This window comes from Calliopsis andreniformis, chromosome 2 (genome assembly GCF_051401765.1).
Source record: "Calliopsis andreniformis isolate RMS-2024a chromosome 2, iyCalAndr_principal, whole genome shotgun sequence".
Classification (NCBI taxonomy): domain Eukaryota; kingdom Metazoa; phylum Arthropoda; class Insecta; order Hymenoptera; family Andrenidae; genus Calliopsis; species Calliopsis andreniformis.
The window spans coordinates 14,795,692-14,814,308 of NC_135063.1; the positions used below are offsets into that span (position 1 = coordinate 14,795,692).

Genomic DNA, 18,617 nt, shown 5'->3' on the forward strand with positions numbered 1-18,617 from the left:
AGAAATCAGCTTTAGAATTGGCAATAGAAAATCCTTAGGCGATTAGAATATCAACTCACCGGATTCCCCCCTGGTGTTGGCATCAGGAACAGAAGATCTTCTTCTATTACTCCAAATCCTTTCTTCCACAGAGCCTCCACATCCGCTGGTAGCCCCTCCACTTCCGCCGCCGATGGATCCACAGCTCCTAACCCTGTCCAACTGTTCCCTGGAGAAACTCTTTGGGTTGAACAAGAGATCTCCAGCACTTCGACGCTTAGCAGCCATCGCTAAGGCATTAGCACTAGCACTAGCACCAACACTGACATCCCCAGAGCAAGCCAGAAGGCTCAGCTTGGTTCTAGAATCCGCCGCCATTAAGGCAGACTCGAAACTTCCGCGCCAAGAGAACCTTTCGTAGTCACTAGCTTCTCGTTCCTCGCCTTCCTGTCCCGTAGAAGCTGCTGGGTGGCTGTTGATCAAGAGAAGAGGATCGTGGGACTTGGACCTGGGTAGCTGCAGGTGAGCTGAGGACGGAGCATTCGTTGAATCAGAGGTGGAGTCATCGTCTTCAGTAGTGGATGCTGAGGATGGCGTTCGATGGTGTTGGGAGTAACGTCTCCAGCTTGTGGAGTGATGTTGGACAGCTGGACCACCCTCAGACACTTCGTGCATTAAAGCTACTAGCCTACTGCCTATGTGATGCATCACTTTTGCTATCAGAGGTGGGCTACTGTGGGGTGTTGAGTTGGCGTCAGAGCTGACACCATCACCAGCCATTTTCGTGAAGCTTTGGACCAGTTTCTGGTACACGAAGGCAGTGTCCCGACCCAGACACGGAGGCTGCATCCCAGTTGGCACTGTTTTATCCTCCCTCTCTTTATCCAATAGATTGTCACCCGAGGTGGTGTCGAATTTGCTGATAATTTGTTGACAACTTTGGGAGATCTGCTCCTGCAGCGCTGATCGACGTCCACCAGCTGCCCCTTCTAAATCTGAACTAGTATAATCTGAACTGTCGTACGAATCAGACCACGTGTCCTCTGAACTGAGATACTCCACGATCTCCCGCACTTGCTCGTCGCGAATACCCGGCACTGTTTTCATCAGTCTGGTCAGCTCGTTTTCGAAATATACTAATTGAGGTGGTTTTGTACGATTCTGTGAACATAATCTGGCTTTAGATGAGTATCCAGGCAATCGAGGACTAGGGGCAGGCGAGGCACCGCTGGAATTTGCGCTGGCAGTGTTCTGATTTTGCCCGTTGGAGTTAGCTACCATAGTTTTGAAGAATTGTCTCATCTTCGACATCATTAAGTTCGTTTCCTCGTCGCTGGACCAGTTGTTGAAGCTGTCTTTCCTCGAGAGGGAAGGATTTGACAAGTGTGGCAGTGTGGTGTGACTCAGTGGGTGGTCTACCTTAGCCAAGTTACCTTTTTCGATTCCAGGAGTCCTTTTTGCGAAGGTCTGATTTTTGTCTGGCGTATTTTCACTGTTCTCCTTGTTAGAAGAGTTCTTCCCAGACTCTTGATTAGATTCGGTGTTAGATTGAGCATCGTCAGGTAGTTTTTGGTGTTGAAGAAGGTCATCGCAGCTGCCCACAAATCCTGAATCCCTGGATTGCTGCTTAGACCTTTGATTGTGGGTTAGAGAATCTCCTGAGCCGATCTGAATATTCCTCGTGGAGTCTGCTTGCGACGTAGAGGTCGTTGAACTATTAGCAGTGGTTGATGGCGAAGAAGGAGACGATAATACGCATTCTGGTTGAGGAGTTTTTGCTCTCTCTGAATCTTCCGAATTAATAGCTTCTGCTTCATTTTCGATGACTACTTCTCCTACTAGACTCATTTCTCTACTTGGCTCTGGAGTCTTGTTCCTGTCATCAGGAACGCGTGGGCTCTGGGTCCCCAAGTTTCTAGGCTTCTTCTTCTTCCGTTTCACAGTATCGAACTGTCCATCCGTGCCAAAGGCAGCAGTTTGACCATCGTCTGCTCCATCAGTTTCAGTGGAGGAACCTTCTGACTGACTTTCCTGTGCATCCTGATTCAAACTGAGATCCTGTAGAGAGTTCTGCGAGCTCAAGTTTTGTGAGCTTTGTGTCAGAGCTAGCAAGTTGTCCAGGGAAGAACTGTGTGACCTGCCAGTACCTCTAGCACGGACCAGTTTCTTTCTTCTCTGTGCCTCTGGACTAGGTCTTCCCTCTGAGTCACTACCAACAGAGCCATCAGAGTCTCGTCTGTCTTGGTCGAAACCAAGGAACTCTGATAGGAAATACTTCTCCAACCTTGAGGAATTCAAAAATCCTTCCCCTGAGTTCGATCTCTCCAGGTTCTGTCCCGTTCCAGGGACATCATCTTGTCCAAGTGACTCTAAACCCTCAGAATAAATAGATGAAGTCTCTGACAGACTATCAACCTCACGAGAACCCATGCTAGAGTTGTTGCCATCGCCTCCGAGACCAAAGAAGAAGTACTTCTCCAATTCCGAAGTAGATGGTGGTCTCTGTTTTTTCGAGGGACTGCCTGTGGCCATACTAGGCTCTGCCTCGCTTTCTTCACAGGACTCTTCCACGATAGTATGCAGAGTAAAGTCAATAGCCTGCCTGTGGTAACCCCTGAGCTCTTCTTCTCGGTCTCCAAGATTATTCGCCTCATCTTCCGAGCTCTCCTCAGTAGCTGTCGTAGCGCCAGCTTCATCCTCATCATGGGAAACTTCCTCGACCCATGAGTCATCATCGGCTAATCCTTCTTCCAAGATCACAACACCGCCACCGCTGCCTGAATTGTCGTCGCTCGATTGCGAAGAGGCACGTGCTCGTGTGCCCTCGCGTTGCTCGCTGACCTGACGCTCCCTCGGAGCATTCTCTTCATTGTTTTCCAGCCGACCCGTAATTTTCGCAGCATTTTTCACCGATACGTCGTCGCTTTCACTAGCACTGCCAACACTTAAACCACTATCCACCTCTGGCTCCGAATGGCTCGTTATCGAGCTAGACAATCGCTTCACCATAAGAGGCTTCCTCGGACCCTGACCATTTTTACGATGAGGCTGCTCAGTCACGGCTTCCAGTGCCAGCTGGAAGTACCCAGCGAGACCCTGGCTGGCCGTGTGCACTTCATCCGGCTGCAACAAGGTCGTTGTGTCCGAGGTGATGACGCTGACCGGTTGGTACGAGGCTTCCTGAGTGATCATCACGAGGCTTCTGTACTTGTTATTGTTGTTCCCGATACCGTTGTTGTTCTGGACCGTCGTAGGGAAGTGCTGGACGTCTCTGGAATCCTTTGACGCGGCAGGAGGGAATCCATTCTCCTTTTGGGAGGACGGGCGTCGCTCGACTGAGCGAAACCGTGTCGATATCCCCTCTTCAGCTCCGCTTGCACCGGCACCACTACCGTCGCTGCCACTACCACCTTCGCCACTTCTACCACGCTCCTCTCCTACCACCTGACTAGAACCAGGACTCTCGCCTCTCACCGTGCCGCTGTCATGCGCAGAGTCTACCTTTCTTGCGCTCTCTGCGTTCTTGAACATCTCTTGGATCTTGTTGGTTATCATGTCGCCCACGTCGCAGCCCGCTAATTTCAATTCGATCCCGCAGTGATTCCCCGCCAGGTCGTTGTCTTCCACGCCATCTTGGGACTCTATTGTCATCGACTTGCCATGACTCGTAACCGATTGATTGTCCTCCGTGGTAATCGGCGTTGAATCACTCTCCGCTGCGTTTACGACACCGTCATTTGAATCTGACGATTGCTCAACTACGCTTGATCTATCCTGGAGACTCCATTTGGTCCTGTTCGATACGGTACTAGAGGAATCACGGTCATCCTTTATGCTTGCTGAGATATCTTCCTGTCTCCAAGTTTTTTCTTCATCTTCTTTGTCAAGCTTCGATAACAATTCACTGTTCACTGCCGAAAATGAAAATTCATTGTCGTAATTCGAGGAATCGTCCACTGGTGTCACTTCATACTCGTGGAGTTCATCGCTGCTCACTTCGCTCCCCGTTGCGTTTGTTTCATTGCTCGTGAAGCTGTCAGACCCTGAAAATATACTCATATTTGCTGCGGCATTGAGGCTTGGGTTCAAATCGATCGCTGTATCGTGATTATCGTCGCTTCGATCTACCGTTTCGTTGGACATTATCTGTGATAAAGTGGAGGGATTATCGATCCCTGTTTCGCAATGAGCATTGGCACTTAGTCGATCATCGTTCCTGTTGTTTTCTTGTATTTTTACTGAAGTTGAAATGTAGAATTTGGGAATTTCAGAAACACTCTCGGAAAGGTCATTGTTCCAGGCTTCTTGGGCGGTGATTTCCAAAGAATCTGGAATTATATTAGCATCCCACGCCTCTGGCGAAGACCTTGATTCCATCAATCTGACAGATTCGTTGTATCTTAATCGATTTATTTGCGGTTCGATGACACTCGAGGTGATGCTTCCTCTATCCAGTTTCTCTTCGAAAGCCATTCTCAATTCCGTCACAACACTTCCACTGATATTATTAACAATGATAGGCTCGATGCTATCGGGATCCAAAGTTTTAATCGACTTAAGCTCAATCTGATTTTCAGAACAGTCGTTATCACTCGCGATATACATTTCTTCTGGCATCACACGGTACTGCGCCAACTGACAATTCCGCTTATCACTGCTCCCCTTAACGTTATACTTCCCTCGAGACTTCCTCTTCCTATTCAAGTTCCTCTCAGGCAAACTTTTCTCGCTATCCTTCGAAGCGTCACCATTAAACGTAACCCTAGTTTTCTGATCCTCCTCTAACTTATCCTTCTTACTAATTTTCACTCTGTCTTCCTTCAACTTCTCCAAGTCCCCGTCTTCACTCAACAACCTCACATACTGCAGCACCACCGGCTCTTCTTCAGGAAGGGCTGTGATTTTCTTCAACGTAACGCCGTTCTCAGCGGCTGAGTCAGAGTCGTCGTCCTCGTCTCCATTGTCCTCGATGTCATTATCACTGGTAAGAGAATCATCGTTAACGACGAAGACCCTCGAGAACCTAGGGGAGGATGAGTCCTCCTCCAAATCGCTACTGTCCGCAGAGGACCGTCCCGAGGAGCTGCCAGAGTCCTCATGCTGGAACATCCTTTGTCCCCTCTTGCTGTCGAAGGACACATTCACTAAATCTTGGCAGCCGTCCTCTTCGATACTCTTCGTCTCTTTTGCTTCCTCCTCTTGGCTCTTGTCACCCTTCTCGTTCAATTTCCTGATCTTTGTCGAGGACTGCTCCACAGACTTCGCTTCATTCGCGATGTCTAGGACAGGCTCGGCCTGGAACGCCTCCACTGGCTTCGACGCAGGACTGATGCCTGCGTTGTCGTTCTCGTCATGGTTTATTTGCAGGCTGCTCAGACACTGCTGAAGGGTCTCTGTCGTGGGAATGGAGGACTTGACCGTTGACCCGTAGAGTTGAGGTGGTAACACTTGATCAGGCCCAAAGGCGCAGGTAGCTGGGTTGAAGGCTCCCGTTAGCCTGGGGTCGAATCTGGCCCCATGGAGGGGCTGGTTGAAGCGAGGGTGCCAGGCGAACCAAGGGGCCGCTGGGTCACCTCGGAGTTTCAGGGTCCCTGGCTCTGTGTGAGCATCGTTGCTGCGGCTTATCATGGAGGATGCTGCTACTGCGAAATCCCCGGTCCAGAGAGAAGCTGGAACTGGTACCGGATATGGGACTGGCACTGGTATGGGCACTGGGACTGGAAGCACGTTTGTACTCCTTGAACCACCGCAGGCCTAGGTAGAAGAAAAATGATTGGTGTGGGAATCGCTGTAGCTTATTGTGTTTATGTATCTAGCCAAAAAGCCTATACATGAGAATTGAAGAAATTGAAATAAAAATGGAACAATATCAATTTCTAATAAATCAACATCCCTATTTTAGCCGTTTGTGAGTACGACGATGTACCAGTATCTTTTTTCTTAATATCTAGAACACAATTTGGAAGTCTCAGCATAGCTAGGTGTTATAAATTTAGGAGCTAAAAAGGTAGTAAGTCTGAGCAAGGTTTCATCTTTCCAAACCCTGGTTTCAATTCCCTACCCACCAAAGTCTCTCTTATTCACGACCTTTTCTCTACTTTACTCTAAATTTTCTCTCTCTCAGACTCCACATCTCGCGCAGATTATTTCCTCAACAAAGAAGAGAGTTTACCACGAGTTTAGCACATGCAGCTACAGTAAAGTTTCCTTCAGACATACCCGACAAGCAGTAGAGCCACGTCCAGGGCAGCAGCTCCAGTCCTGCCCGCTGTTGGTGTCCGTGCCAACGTTGTTCGTTTCAATGGTAACTGGCACTCCAGGTGGCAGAGGCAGAGATCCACTCTCGAAGTAGTCCCAGTCACAGTCCTCGAGGGACTGCGTGTGACTGCTGCCTCGTGGTAGTCCGTTCAGGAAGGAGGAGCTGGAGCAGCTGCTGTCAGCGTCGTCCTCCTCGCGGCCAGAGGACGAGTCAGAGCTGATGAAGACCAATCGTCTGTAGTCGACTATTGGCTGGTCCTGACCCTGGGTCCCGGTTGGACTGTGCTGCCTGCCGCCACGACTGATCACATGCAGAGCCTGCAGGTCCTGGAGTTCCTCTGCGCAGCAGGTCCTCGCGTGGGATCGACCTCTTCGACGTGAACCTTTTCGAGAGACACAAGAATCTGTGTGTATACTATCGACCAGAAGCTTGGATGTGGGAGAAACTTGTGTGAAAGACTGTGGATTTAACTTGAAGTTATTGCATTACTTTGCAAGAATGGTTACAGCGTTTTTTGTGAATCAGAAAGATGAAATAAATTAGTACAAGTCTATAAGTCTATAAGTCCATAATTGATTGGTATTTTAGAAGCTGTATGTTTAATGTAGTATCTAATTTTCGTGTCTTTTTGCTTTTTTGCGAAATGTAAAAAATGATTTCAAACTTCTGGTCGGTAGGGTATTTAGAGCGTTTGCTATTCCTTGATAAGATCGAGGGATTGGAGAAAGACCTTCGATAATGTCCCCTTATCGGTGCTATTAATGACAATTATCGCAATTGATTTCGATGTTATCGTTGCTCGCGGATTTATCGGATTCGCCGATTACTCGGACGCGGAACTCTTGGAAAACCTGTGGTGACATAGGTCTGTATTTTCAGGAAATACTTCTGATATGCAAATGCATTATACAATATATAAGCCTTCTTCAAACACTGAAATTGCTTAATGCAAGTGATTAATTTGCTGAAGCAATGTCAGAGTATTTAATTGTTCTATCATGAGGCACACTAATAAATTACGATCCTAAATAAACATTCCCCCCAGCGCAATGAACGTGTTTGTTTTCAGCCGCTAATGAACCATGAGCGAATTCTGCTCGTTAACGATTAAAGCTTCGAGGCACAACAGAGTGACTCACTAGCCGCACAGTAATTGCTCGCAGTAGAGCTTTGAAAGGTATCATTAATTGAAGATGTTAAAGTTCCTTTTTTAGAAGTTTAAAATTGGTAGACAAATAATATTTTATAGAACTTTTATATTATGAGGCAATAATCCTTACTCAAATTTATTCGAAAAAATTGTCTATTTTTGAGCTGCTGTAACTTTGCGAAAAAAAATCGTACGGGAGTGAGCCTGGTCCCAATGTAAAGGGTAAAGCCCCTACTTTTTCATCCCTGAATTGAATTTTCTTAGAAAAATTTGTCTACTCGACTGCAGCTTGAGAAATGGAAGGTTGTTTTCCCTAAAATATCTTTCGAGTTCAATCGACTGTCCGGAACGGGATAAATTTTTTCCTCGATTCATTCTACAGTGTATTTCAAGTTTGAAGCCTCCCCTATCCAACGAGACCTTAAAAATTGATCTACGATTTTTTTCCGCCGAGTTATGGCAGTTTAAGTGAAAAATGGGAGACTAGCATCAGAATAGAGCAATGATCCAGAGATCGAAGAAATAGTTGATTTTTGACTTCCTATAACTTTGCGAAAAAAAATCGTAGGACAGTGAGCCTGGTCTCATTTTAAAGGGCAAAGTCTATATTTTCTCACTGCTGAATTGAATTTTTCCAAAAAAAATTTTCTATACAGGTACGGGGCGAGAAAGGGAAGGTAGTTTTTTTCGGAAAGTTTTCCAACTTCAATGACTTTTCAGCAACTGAATAAATTTTTTTCAGGGTTCTTTTCATGGTAGTATTCAAGGCTGAACTCTCTCCTTTCGAATGAGACCAGACCGATTGACCTACGATTTTTTTTCGCCGAGTTATGACACTTTGAGTGAAAAGTGGGATTTTAACATCAGTATAGGACAATGATCCAGAGGTCGGAACAATAGTCGATCTTTGACCTGCTATAACTTTGCGAAAAAAAATCGCAGGACAGTCAGCCTAGTCTCATTTTAAAGGTCGAAGCCTCTACTTTTTCATCCCTCAATTGAATTTTTCCGAAAAAAATTTTCTGGTTGGCTGCAGAACGAAAAACAGAAGTCGGTTTTTCTCAAAAAGTTTTCCAACTTAAATGGGCTTTCAGGAACTCGATAAATTTTTTTCAGGACTTTTTTTAGAGTAGGTTTCAAGCTTGAACCCTTCTTTTTCGAAAGAGACCTTGCTGAGTGACCTACGATTTTTTTTGACCGAGTTATGACATTTTGAGTGAAAAGTGGGATTTTGACATCAGAATAGGGTAATGATCCAGAGGTCGAAAAAATAGTCGATCTTTGACCTCCTGTAACTTTGCGAAAAAAAATCGCAGGACAGTGAGCCTAGTCTCATTTTAAAGGGCAAAGCCTCTACTTTATCATCTCTTAATTGAATTTTTCTGAAAAAAATTTTCTGGTTGGCTGCAGGACGAAAAACAGAAGTCGGTTTTTCTCAAAAAGTTTTCCAAATTGAATGGGTTTTCAGAAACTCGATAAATTTTTTTCAGGACTTTTTTAAGGGTGGGTTTCAAGTTTGAACCCTCCTCTTTCGAAAGAGACCTTGCTGAGTGACCTGCGATTTTTTTTGACCGAGTTATGACACTTTGAGTGAAAAGTGGGATTTTAGCATTAGAATAAGGCGATGATCCAGAGGTCAAAAAAATAGTCGATCTTTGACCTGCTGTAACTTTGCGAAAAAAAATCGCAGGACAGTGAGCCTAGTCTCATTTTAAAGGGCAAAGCCTCTACTTTTTCATCCCTGAATTGAATTTCCTCAAAAAAATTTTCCTACCCAGCTATAGAGCAAGAAAGAGAAGGTAGTTTTACATTTCCACTCATGTAAACGTGTCTAAATACCTATGGCACAGTAATGTACACCAGTTCCCCATTTATTCTCGAAACAGAACAGCGAAAGATGTGTCGCTTCCGCAGCGCAACGAGGTAACAGGAAGAATGGAACCCCCGCGTGGCTAGTACGCATTATGCCAGCTTTTTACGCGCTGATGAATTACCTGGTCAATGGCACGGGCCATTGTTTGTCCACACGTATGATTTTCTACGTCTGCGATCGCGAGAATCGACGTCCCGTGAATGGTCACGTCGAGATCCCAGCAATGGTCTGCGTTGGCAAAAGGCAAGGGAAGGAAGAAGGTGGGCCGGGATGAAGATGAACCGTGGATGAAAGAGAAAAATCGTGGCGCCGTGGAAAACGCGATGGCTCGTTACGCAAAGTTGACACTGATTGGGAAACTAGCCACAACATTTTCTCATCGGTGGAAATGTAAATGACCGTTTAAGGTGTTCGCGCGAATCGCTAGTAGCCGAGCTAAATATAGTATTGCCACGGACTGCTGGCTATCAGCTGCCAGTGCATCGGGAATTCGTTTCTAGATAGATTATTCGATAAGTAGAAAGTCCTTAATGTCGACTCGGAGCAATTAGGCAACTTTAGATTTACACGGCGCGATTAATTTCTTCTCTGCTCGTAATAACATGTTTAAAATAACCTACTTTTATGTGTGACGAAGAGCCAGACTTACAGAAATAAAACTGCGAGCTTATATGTTACAATTAATTCCCTCTATCTCCGCATTCCATCTCTTTCCGCTTGAAACTTTGCTGTAATTCCAGAGAACCTCTAAACGATTGAAACTAAAACCACGAAATAGGCCTGCTTTGAAGCCTCCAAGAGTCCATCCAACAATATTCTTGCTTTATGACTCAGAATAGCGTAAATCCTGTGATATTATTTCTGCCAGGATGGTACTCGTCTACTGTAAACAGAACTCTTCACCTTTCCTAGGTGTCTACGCCCGAGCAATCTGCATTTTAAATGACTATCAATATTACAGTCTACTTCAGAAACCCCAGATTACAAACTCCAGAATATAGAAACTTAAATACAAAGAATTGGGAAGGTGTAACTCCTGAACCCAGTAACATCTGCATTTAAAATGATATCCAATGATCTAGGCTACTCAAAGAATCCCATATCTCAAGTTTCACAGTACAGAAACTTAAATGAAAAAAACTGGAGAAGAAGGTGTCACCATTAAACACAATAACAGAAGACACCTAGGTTCCAAACACTCCAGAACACTGAACACTCTCTGAATCTGCGAATCCAAAAAACTCACGAGTTTAAACGTGTCACTAGTAAGCAGAGCTGTTCCCATCAAACGTACCAGGTAATTTAGGCCAAGCTGTCACTGTTTACAAGCTCCCAAGCGATAGTTCCCCTCAACAACGACTGTCGGCGATTTCCCCCTGTTCGATCGTTCCTTATCGTCCCACCTGGCGTCCAAGTTCACGAACTTTATCACAGAGCGACGAAACGAGGCGACTGCCGGCAGGGCCGCGACTGAATTACTTTCGACGCTGCTCTCGTCATTTTCGCCGAGGTAAACGACACTGTCAAAGGGAGCAACTGGCGATTCGCGTGGGCTACCGCCGCTAAACTAAGAGCGTCTGTGCCGTAAGGCACACCTGAATCCTACAGCATCGGTCACTACCTTACACCACGGCCAGAACAGCGTCTGTGGTGGCGTCGCTATAGTGCATTATGACGTGTACACCGGGTGGTACCAACAAATGGCCAACCTGGGCCCAGTCTACCGTCACGTCCGTGAAAACGACAATAACAATGGTCGTGGGTGACAGCCGCGATTACCAGCGTGACGGGATTATCTTCACTGCTTTTTGCGCGACGGAGTTCGCGATAATTGAAAGTAGAACCGAGGAAAAAAAATGGTTTCGCGGTGTTGGTTCTTAATGACTTTCGGGGAGTAGATATATGTATACAGGAAGCTAAAGGGGATCTTTTAAATGTGCTTTGATATGGTTCTGAGTGTAATGTTAGCGTGGAAAGTTAATTGGAGTAATATGGATCATTTGGAGTATCTATTTTAGAAAAGATTGAATTTTTTTTAATGATAGTCTGGAATGAGAAATATATTTAAAAGGTATTATATTCAATTTGTATATATTAGAAGACTAATAAGCTGAAAATTTTAATAGTACGAAAGACTATATATTTTTTAAACTACTGATAATGTTTAAATATAGTGTAATAATTTATAGCAGTAAATTACAGTGAAAATACAGTGTAATATTTAGACTCGTTTAGAACCGACTTCCCTTTCAAACGCAAAGCAAAAAAGTGGCATAAATTTGAATGTTAAAACTGATACGATTACAGATATTGGATACTCTAACTTAAGACTGAATGTGATTTGATATGGTAGATTAGTCTGAAGTGGAAAAAGTCGTTGACATTTTAAGAACCTTTTTCAATGAATACCTACTTGTATAATTTAGAATTTTCTGCACTGATCGCTGATTGTAGAAGAAAAGATGTCCAACAGGGAGAAGAGAACCCAAGAACAAAATGTAATCTTCCAGATGACACAAGAGGAAATGGAAACCCTATAAACTGTGACCTCGACGACTTCGCGACACCTTGTATAAGCACCGCAGGTGAGCGGACTATAGAGCGAAACAGAGAACGTTGTTATACTATTATTTCTATGCTGTTTCCCTGGGCCCTGCTTCGCTTCGTCTCACCTGCTCGCTCGCCTGCTTCTCCCGTACCTGGCTCCCCCTCTATGTATATTACAAAACAAAAATTTGCGTCTGCCGCACGGAAAGGAAACAATCGAGACACTGGGGCTTCCTTCTATTCCTCCGACCCGACACGAGCATTACCCGACAGAGCAGCTAATTAATTAAGAGCGGAGATTTAACCTAGACGTGTTGACTCTCACGTTTTAAGTAGCAACCACTGCTGGCATAGTACGCGATACTCTGCTATTATCATTTTTCTAATTACTTAAATTTCCTTCGACGTAAGCGTGAAAGACGATATTAGTGAACATCCTGTGACATTAACTGGCTGAGTGGCTTTAAAACGAAACCTAGATGTGTTATTAGTTACTCTTCGTCTTCCTTTATGGAATCGTTCAGGAAAATGTATGGAGTATCATTACCAAAAAAGACTTCTATACATCCCTAGAAGTGTTAAATAATAAAAAATAAACTTTTGCCCATCCTTACAAGTCCTAAATAATAAAAGACCAAATTCTGCCACTATTTCACTTCACCCTATCAAATAGTATCATAGAAAAACATAAAAAGAAATTTCTGCCTACTCTTAGAAGTTCTACGTAACAAAAAGTAAAGTTGCCCCTATTTCAGTCCATCCTACTCCACTATTTTAAAGAATTCTCATTTTAATGAAACGAGAATGAAGAAGCGAGAAATTCAGTTAAACGAATTCGTTGTTCTCTCAACCGTGCCACTTTTTCCCGGATACAGCAGAAAGAATCCTAGAGTTCTAGATTCGCTTTCGGATAACCTGTTTCCAGGGGAGGATCTTCGGTGGGTTCCCCTCAATTTTCATCGCGGCCTGGAGTCGGTGGAGAGGCTTCCTATCCACAGAAAGTAAAGGACAACGGCGAACGCGGCGTAGAAGAGCAAAAAATACATGGAGACGAAGACGGTGATTAATAGTTGGCATATTCTTCTCACGTCCATGTTCGCAGGATGCTCCTTCCTCCCATATAGGGCGGATATCTCACACGATTTGCATTCGACTCGGCTCCGTCGCTCACGCTACTATCATGCGAAATCGCGAAAAGAACAAAGTGGATTTCGAGTGCCTGCCACGATCCTCTTCCGCGTTGCTAAACGTCCAATTTTTCAGTCTATTTTTATGCTCCTCTGATTATTGCTATCGATGCTTTTCCCGCAGTCGAGAGATTTGAGGAATTGATCCAACGAGTTGCTTTCCAGCTGATAAAATTACTTCTCAGGTGTTTACACTTGTTATGTGTTTTTTCACACGTTCATCGGCGCCGAGACTTTTCGTAACACTTTTCTTATCGAGGATTTCGTGTTTGAACTTCGATACGGAAATGATAGCGAGACCGCGCTGCTGATAATACCATTTCGTCGTTCGCGGGTTTCACAGACACTGGCTGGTTTCGCGAGTATGACAGTACGGTAGAGGTTTCGGTAATCGATTGACTTATCGTCGACTCTGGCGGTGTTGGTTGGCGAACTGGTAGCGCTTACTTTTAATAGTCTCAATGAGTGTCGCTGTAAACTCTGGATAATTTGTACACTACAAAATAATATTTTTTCTTTTCGACTTTGGGAAATTAATATGATCTGCAGATTTGTAAAAATCTGCAGTGTAAAAAGTTACAAAATACATATAATGTCCAAACGCATAGAAAATATAAAAACTGGAGTATCGAGAGATGAAACTTTTTTTAAAAATTCTAACCATATTGCACAATTTTTATAAACTGATTACAAAGAAAAAATGAATATTTATTTATAGCGTCAGTGAACGTTTCAAGAGCGGGCATTTTAATTCAAAGCGTCGAAGATAACCATTCTACTTTCCTTCAAAATTCTATCTCTCGATCTAAACGTTACATTATCTTTTACGCGATCGTAATTCATTAAGCGAGTTTATAAAATATTGCAAAAAAGCCCAGGCTCGCGATTAATCCGTTCTATTTTGATTTACATATTAACGCCAAAGTAACGGAGGCACAATTTCGAAACAAAAGGATTAAAGTTCGATTTGCATTCCCGTGAGCACGCGATCAAAGTGTCTTGCACGCGAGTATATGAAACATCAATGCGGGATGGCAGGCGCGAAAGCGAAATGTTACTCGCTCCTGGGGTAATTAGTATGCTTACGACTATTAGTTATGGCTGTGCCTTTTAAGCAGCTAGAATGTAAATGCGCCAGTGACCAGCGACTTGAAATTACTATGGATTACGATTTTTTAATTTCTTACGTACAAAAATATTTCTGATACTTTGGAAATTTACTATTTCCTTGTGTAGAATACGAGTAGTTTATTTGCCAAATTGATTAACTCCACAAAGGAAAAATAGTTATACCTATCTTCAATAGAAAAGGTTTAAAAAATTTGAAAAAATTCAGAAAGTAGAGTTAATAGTTTTGGCCCATGAATAGTTCATGTATGTATATGTGTATATGTTAAGAAGTGTAATTAAAAGTACTAAACTACTAATAAAAATTGTGAATTTGTTCTGTGACATACCTTGAGCATCAAATTGCCTTCTTCTGCGAAGCATACTTCTTCCTTGCGAAGATACGGGACCTGTTCTTCCATGATTATCATCGTGGGGGTCATCTTCCCCTGCACTTGTTGCACTATCACGTTGCACCACTTCATCACTTCCGATTGTCGACGGCACGGCACCACTTCCGTTTCCTCCGAAGAACTTCACTTTCCTGGCCAACTCCACGTACCCATGAAGCCCCGTCTCACTTAATCTAACCCACAAAAATGGATAAAATAATATAATTAAATACTAATATATTATAAGCGATACAACGTCCGCTATTAATCTCCTTCGACAGTCAGTTATTGCGGTAGTGATTAATCATTCGAGACACGCGGTACATTCGAATGCAAATGACAGTCACATCATTAGATTCCCGTTTTGGGCATCTGCGTGATTTAAATTACACGTACCTTATACTCTCGCTGCCGCTGCTCTCGTATCTAGCGCTGCTGTTCGACTCTCTTCTGGTTCTCGTGATCGCGTCCCGTATCCTTTGAGATGCAGAACACGAGTCTCCAGTTTTCCGTGGGAGGGCTGGCGTTGGCTCGCTCTCGCTTTCCCTTGGACTATATCTTGACGATCTTGTGCTCAGCGGGCTCGCCTCAGGCGATAAATGCTGTAAATTATTAAATGATTCAACGCTAGTTTTATTTGTCACACAGAATTTAAGGATTGAAGAACTTACACTGGAGCAGCGTTTATTGGGAGTTTCATCCGTGTCGTCGGGGTTGGAAAGTTCCTCTTTGGAGAATTTCCGCCGCACCTGAGCATAAGGAGAAAACAAAAATGAAGAGCAAGACGTCTATTTTCTCAGTAAAACAGCTTGCATTGCTTCTATATCACACTTTTTGATACATTAGCCTCATTATCTTGAAGACAGTGATTAATATAAAGAATTCAGAGTGTACTCACCACTTGAAAATCCTCAGCCTTCTTCCCATGGCTAAGATCAGCAGCAGTTTTTCGTTCACTCGCTCCAAAAGCACTGGCATCCGTCTCAGAAGTGTCTAGCAAGCCTTCGGCTGCCTCCTTCATAGATTCTATGCTCTTATCGTTCTCCACCGCTTCCTTCTGCTCCACCATCGGGTCTTCTTTCCTCGCCTCCAATTCCTTCTCCTCTTTTCCCTCCCTCTCTCCCCTCTTAACGGCTTCCTGATCCTCGAGCAGTTTCTCGTCGACGACGACCACGTCGAGCATCGTCCCTTCTTTGCTTCCCACCTCGGACCTCACTCTTTCATTCTGCTCCACAGGGACAGCCTCCTCGTCGTGCCTTGACGACCTGCCATCAAGGCTTTCTCTGCTCTCTCTAGCCAGCAGCTTCGTCTTGCCTTGTTCGTGCACCGTCAACTTCGATTTCGACGTGGTCGAGACACCCACGCGCTCCTCCGTCCTCTCCTGCTTCTCCTCTTTGCTGGGTTGCTTTCCTTTTGCAGCCACGGGCCCAGCGATCGTATTTGAATTCGCGCTGTCCCTACCCACGTCCTCGCGGCTGTTGTCCCGCCGGAATAAGCGAATACCGAGCTTAGAGTCCTCTTTATTTCCCAATTGAAGGACGGAGCTCCTTGCCTCTTCCTTCGAGTCCTTTCGATTCGACTTGAACAGGGAGCGAACGTCGTCTTTGCTGTCCTGGCGTTTCAGTTTGTCCTCCTTGTTTCGAGGCGAAAGCAGCTTTGGGATCAAACTTGGCACGCTTATGTCCTCGCGACTGCGGCGCAGATCGTCGGTGCTTCCTCTGTATCTGAAAGAAATTGAACAATTTTTTAATCTCTAATTATGTGGTATTTTTTAGGTGAGATGTAATTTTTTTAAGAAAACGTTCTTTAATCTGTTGTTTATAAACAGAGGCACATTTTCGAAAGAATGTGAGGATTACGACAGCGTCTTGTTATTGGATTTCGAGAAATGCAACGCAAGCAAGTGTTAATATAGCTGAAGAATGCATATTTTCGCAATGTTCTTAAGTCACGGACTAAACTATATGCAAAGTTGACACACCTTAATATAATTTGAGGCCTATATTTTTGTAACAATTATCTTATCAACACAAGAACGATTGAAAACAACTATATAGTAACTTCTATTGAATTACTTCTATTACCTAGTGATATCTACTTTTCTACTCTATTATCAAGCAACTTAAGTGAAGAGAGGAGACTCAAAATTAAAGAAGTACCTTTGAGGGATGAGAGAACGTTTCGGCGACTCTTGCGGGCTTCTAATATCCTCGAATTCCTTGGAACTTCTTCTAAATATAGGAATATTCGATTTTCTTTCCCCATGCTTAGCCTGGCTGCTCTTAGTATCAGGCGAAATGAACTTGGATAATATCCTAGGCGGTTTTATCAAAGAAAGTCTCGATGTACTTTGTTCCTGACTGTTCGTCGTCTCCTCTTGCTCTTCAGCTTTCGCTTTATTGTTCCCTATTGCAGTGGAACGCTCAGTTTTCTTCCCTTTTATGGCATCTGGCGATGGCACTTCCTCCTCTTGTTTAATAGGTAGCTTTTCGTAGCGTTTCGGGTTCGTTCGTTCGTTGATTGTGAGTTTCTCGCAAGGAATCCCTTCGGTCCTCGTTCCTACATCTTTGCATGGATCGTCTTTCGTGGAACCATTACGATCCTCCACTTGCTTACTCGCCTCTTGACCAACTGGTTCCTTTTGATCGGAGTTCGTAGGCTCTGTGTAGTCGGGTTTTACGATTTCGTTCTTGTCAATAATTTCTCGGTACTCTTGACGACGAGACGGTAAACTTCGATATATGCGCAGCTCCGGAGATTTTCTTGCTGCGGACCAACGTGTGGGTGGACCTGCATATAAAATGCAGTCGGTAATTTATATTCTCTCTGCAGTGAGATATTTTTTTTGCGCCGTAAATTGGAAAGAAATATATTTTAGAGTATTCCTCGTAAATTGAAGCTAAATTTATTAATCAAAATTGAGATTTGTGTTTTATGTATTATTTAAAAAGAATATATAGTTATTAAACGTACCATTGATAGTCCAAGCTCGTCGAATACTATGCTTCAATATTTCCACAGGAGAGGCAGATGTTTTTCCATTCAAAAATCCTTTAGATGCTGGGTTTTCAAACGTCCATTTGTCCGCAGCAACATGTAACACCCTAAAATATTTAAAATTTAGAATGAGAGACAATTCTTCATTAATTGATTCTATAATTAGACTTCTTTTCATTAATATTATAGTTTGACTAGTTTTTTGGCACTAAATGCAGAGACTTAAATAATACATTCCCAGACTACATTAAAATATATCCACTCTAGTGTCAATGAAAACTCTATAAATACATAGCTACTTAATAAAACAATAATTACAGCTTTTTAATAGCTGCTCTATTTTTTAGAACCCCATGTGCAGAACGAAGGATACTAAAAAGAAATTAAAAAAGACTGAACTTCTCTAAAAATGAAATATCAATAATGGAAAATAACTCACGCTATCTTGCAAACGCTGCAGATCCATTCTACCTCTTTGTTATCGGTGGGGCTCCTGACCTCGATACGGCACTGCCTGCAAACTTTGTGCCTGCACCGTGTGCATGGAGCACCAGTGTTGTAAAATCTACCAAACGGTGCTCCGCATCTGGCACATTTGCGTCCTTGGTAGGATAGTTCACCCGACGCCTTCAGAAGTCCCCTCCTCCTGAGATATTGCAGATCAGCCTTCAGTCTTCTGCAAAACGTGCAGTTTTTGCATAACACTGGTGCACCTCAAAGCACGCGATCTTCCTCGAACCCTTTCGCCCATCGCCAAACTCACAGACACACAACCTTACTGTCAATCCTTCTAAACGACACAAAGTAATCACTCTGCTGGGTGTCAACCATTTCACAGATTTCGAAATTTCCAAGCCTGCCACCTTTACTAGGAAAATAACCGTGCCTGATTTGCATATCACGATCAAGCGTGCCTTCTGTGGCGTCGATCTCGACAATAATCGACTCTTGTTCCAGCCAGGGTGCACCTACCTAATTATTATCCTTCGCTGTTCGCCGATCGCGCCAGGGTAATTAGCGATCCACGCCGTTTATTATGCGCTGTCAATTGATAAACTACTGTTCGATTATTCATCGCGGTGAAAATGAACGAGTTATAATCCGATCGCGGCGTTTAGTTCTACAC

The 18,617-nt window shown here is 43.9% G+C and overlaps 1 protein-coding gene across 6 annotated transcripts in view; it reads right to left on the minus strand.

Annotated features, from left to right (window-relative positions):
• Window positions 1-18,617, minus strand: part of LOC143188497 (uncharacterized) — a 40,431-nt gene that overhangs the window by 13,121 nt on the left and 8,693 nt on the right. For 4 of the 6 annotated variants that reach the window (XM_076392800.1, XM_076392797.1, XM_076392799.1 and 1 more), the window contains exons 2-9: window positions 17,931-18,167; window positions 17,468-17,598; window positions 16,654-17,284; window positions 15,393-16,218; window positions 14,891-15,243; window positions 14,453-14,688; window positions 6,199-6,620; window positions 60-5,733 (exon numbers count right to left, since the gene is read on the minus strand). In XM_076392800.1, the coding sequence (XP_076248915.1) occupies window positions 60-5,733; window positions 6,199-6,620; window positions 14,453-14,688; window positions 14,891-15,243; window positions 15,393-16,218; window positions 16,654-17,284; window positions 17,468-17,598; window positions 17,931-18,167 (8,510 nt within the window). The remainder of the gene's footprint in view (window positions 1-59; window positions 5,734-6,198; window positions 6,621-14,452; window positions 14,689-14,890; window positions 15,244-15,392; window positions 16,219-16,653; window positions 17,285-17,467; window positions 17,599-17,930; window positions 18,168-18,617) is intronic. The other 2 variants (XM_076392801.1, XM_076392798.1) reach the window with 1 other exon arrangement.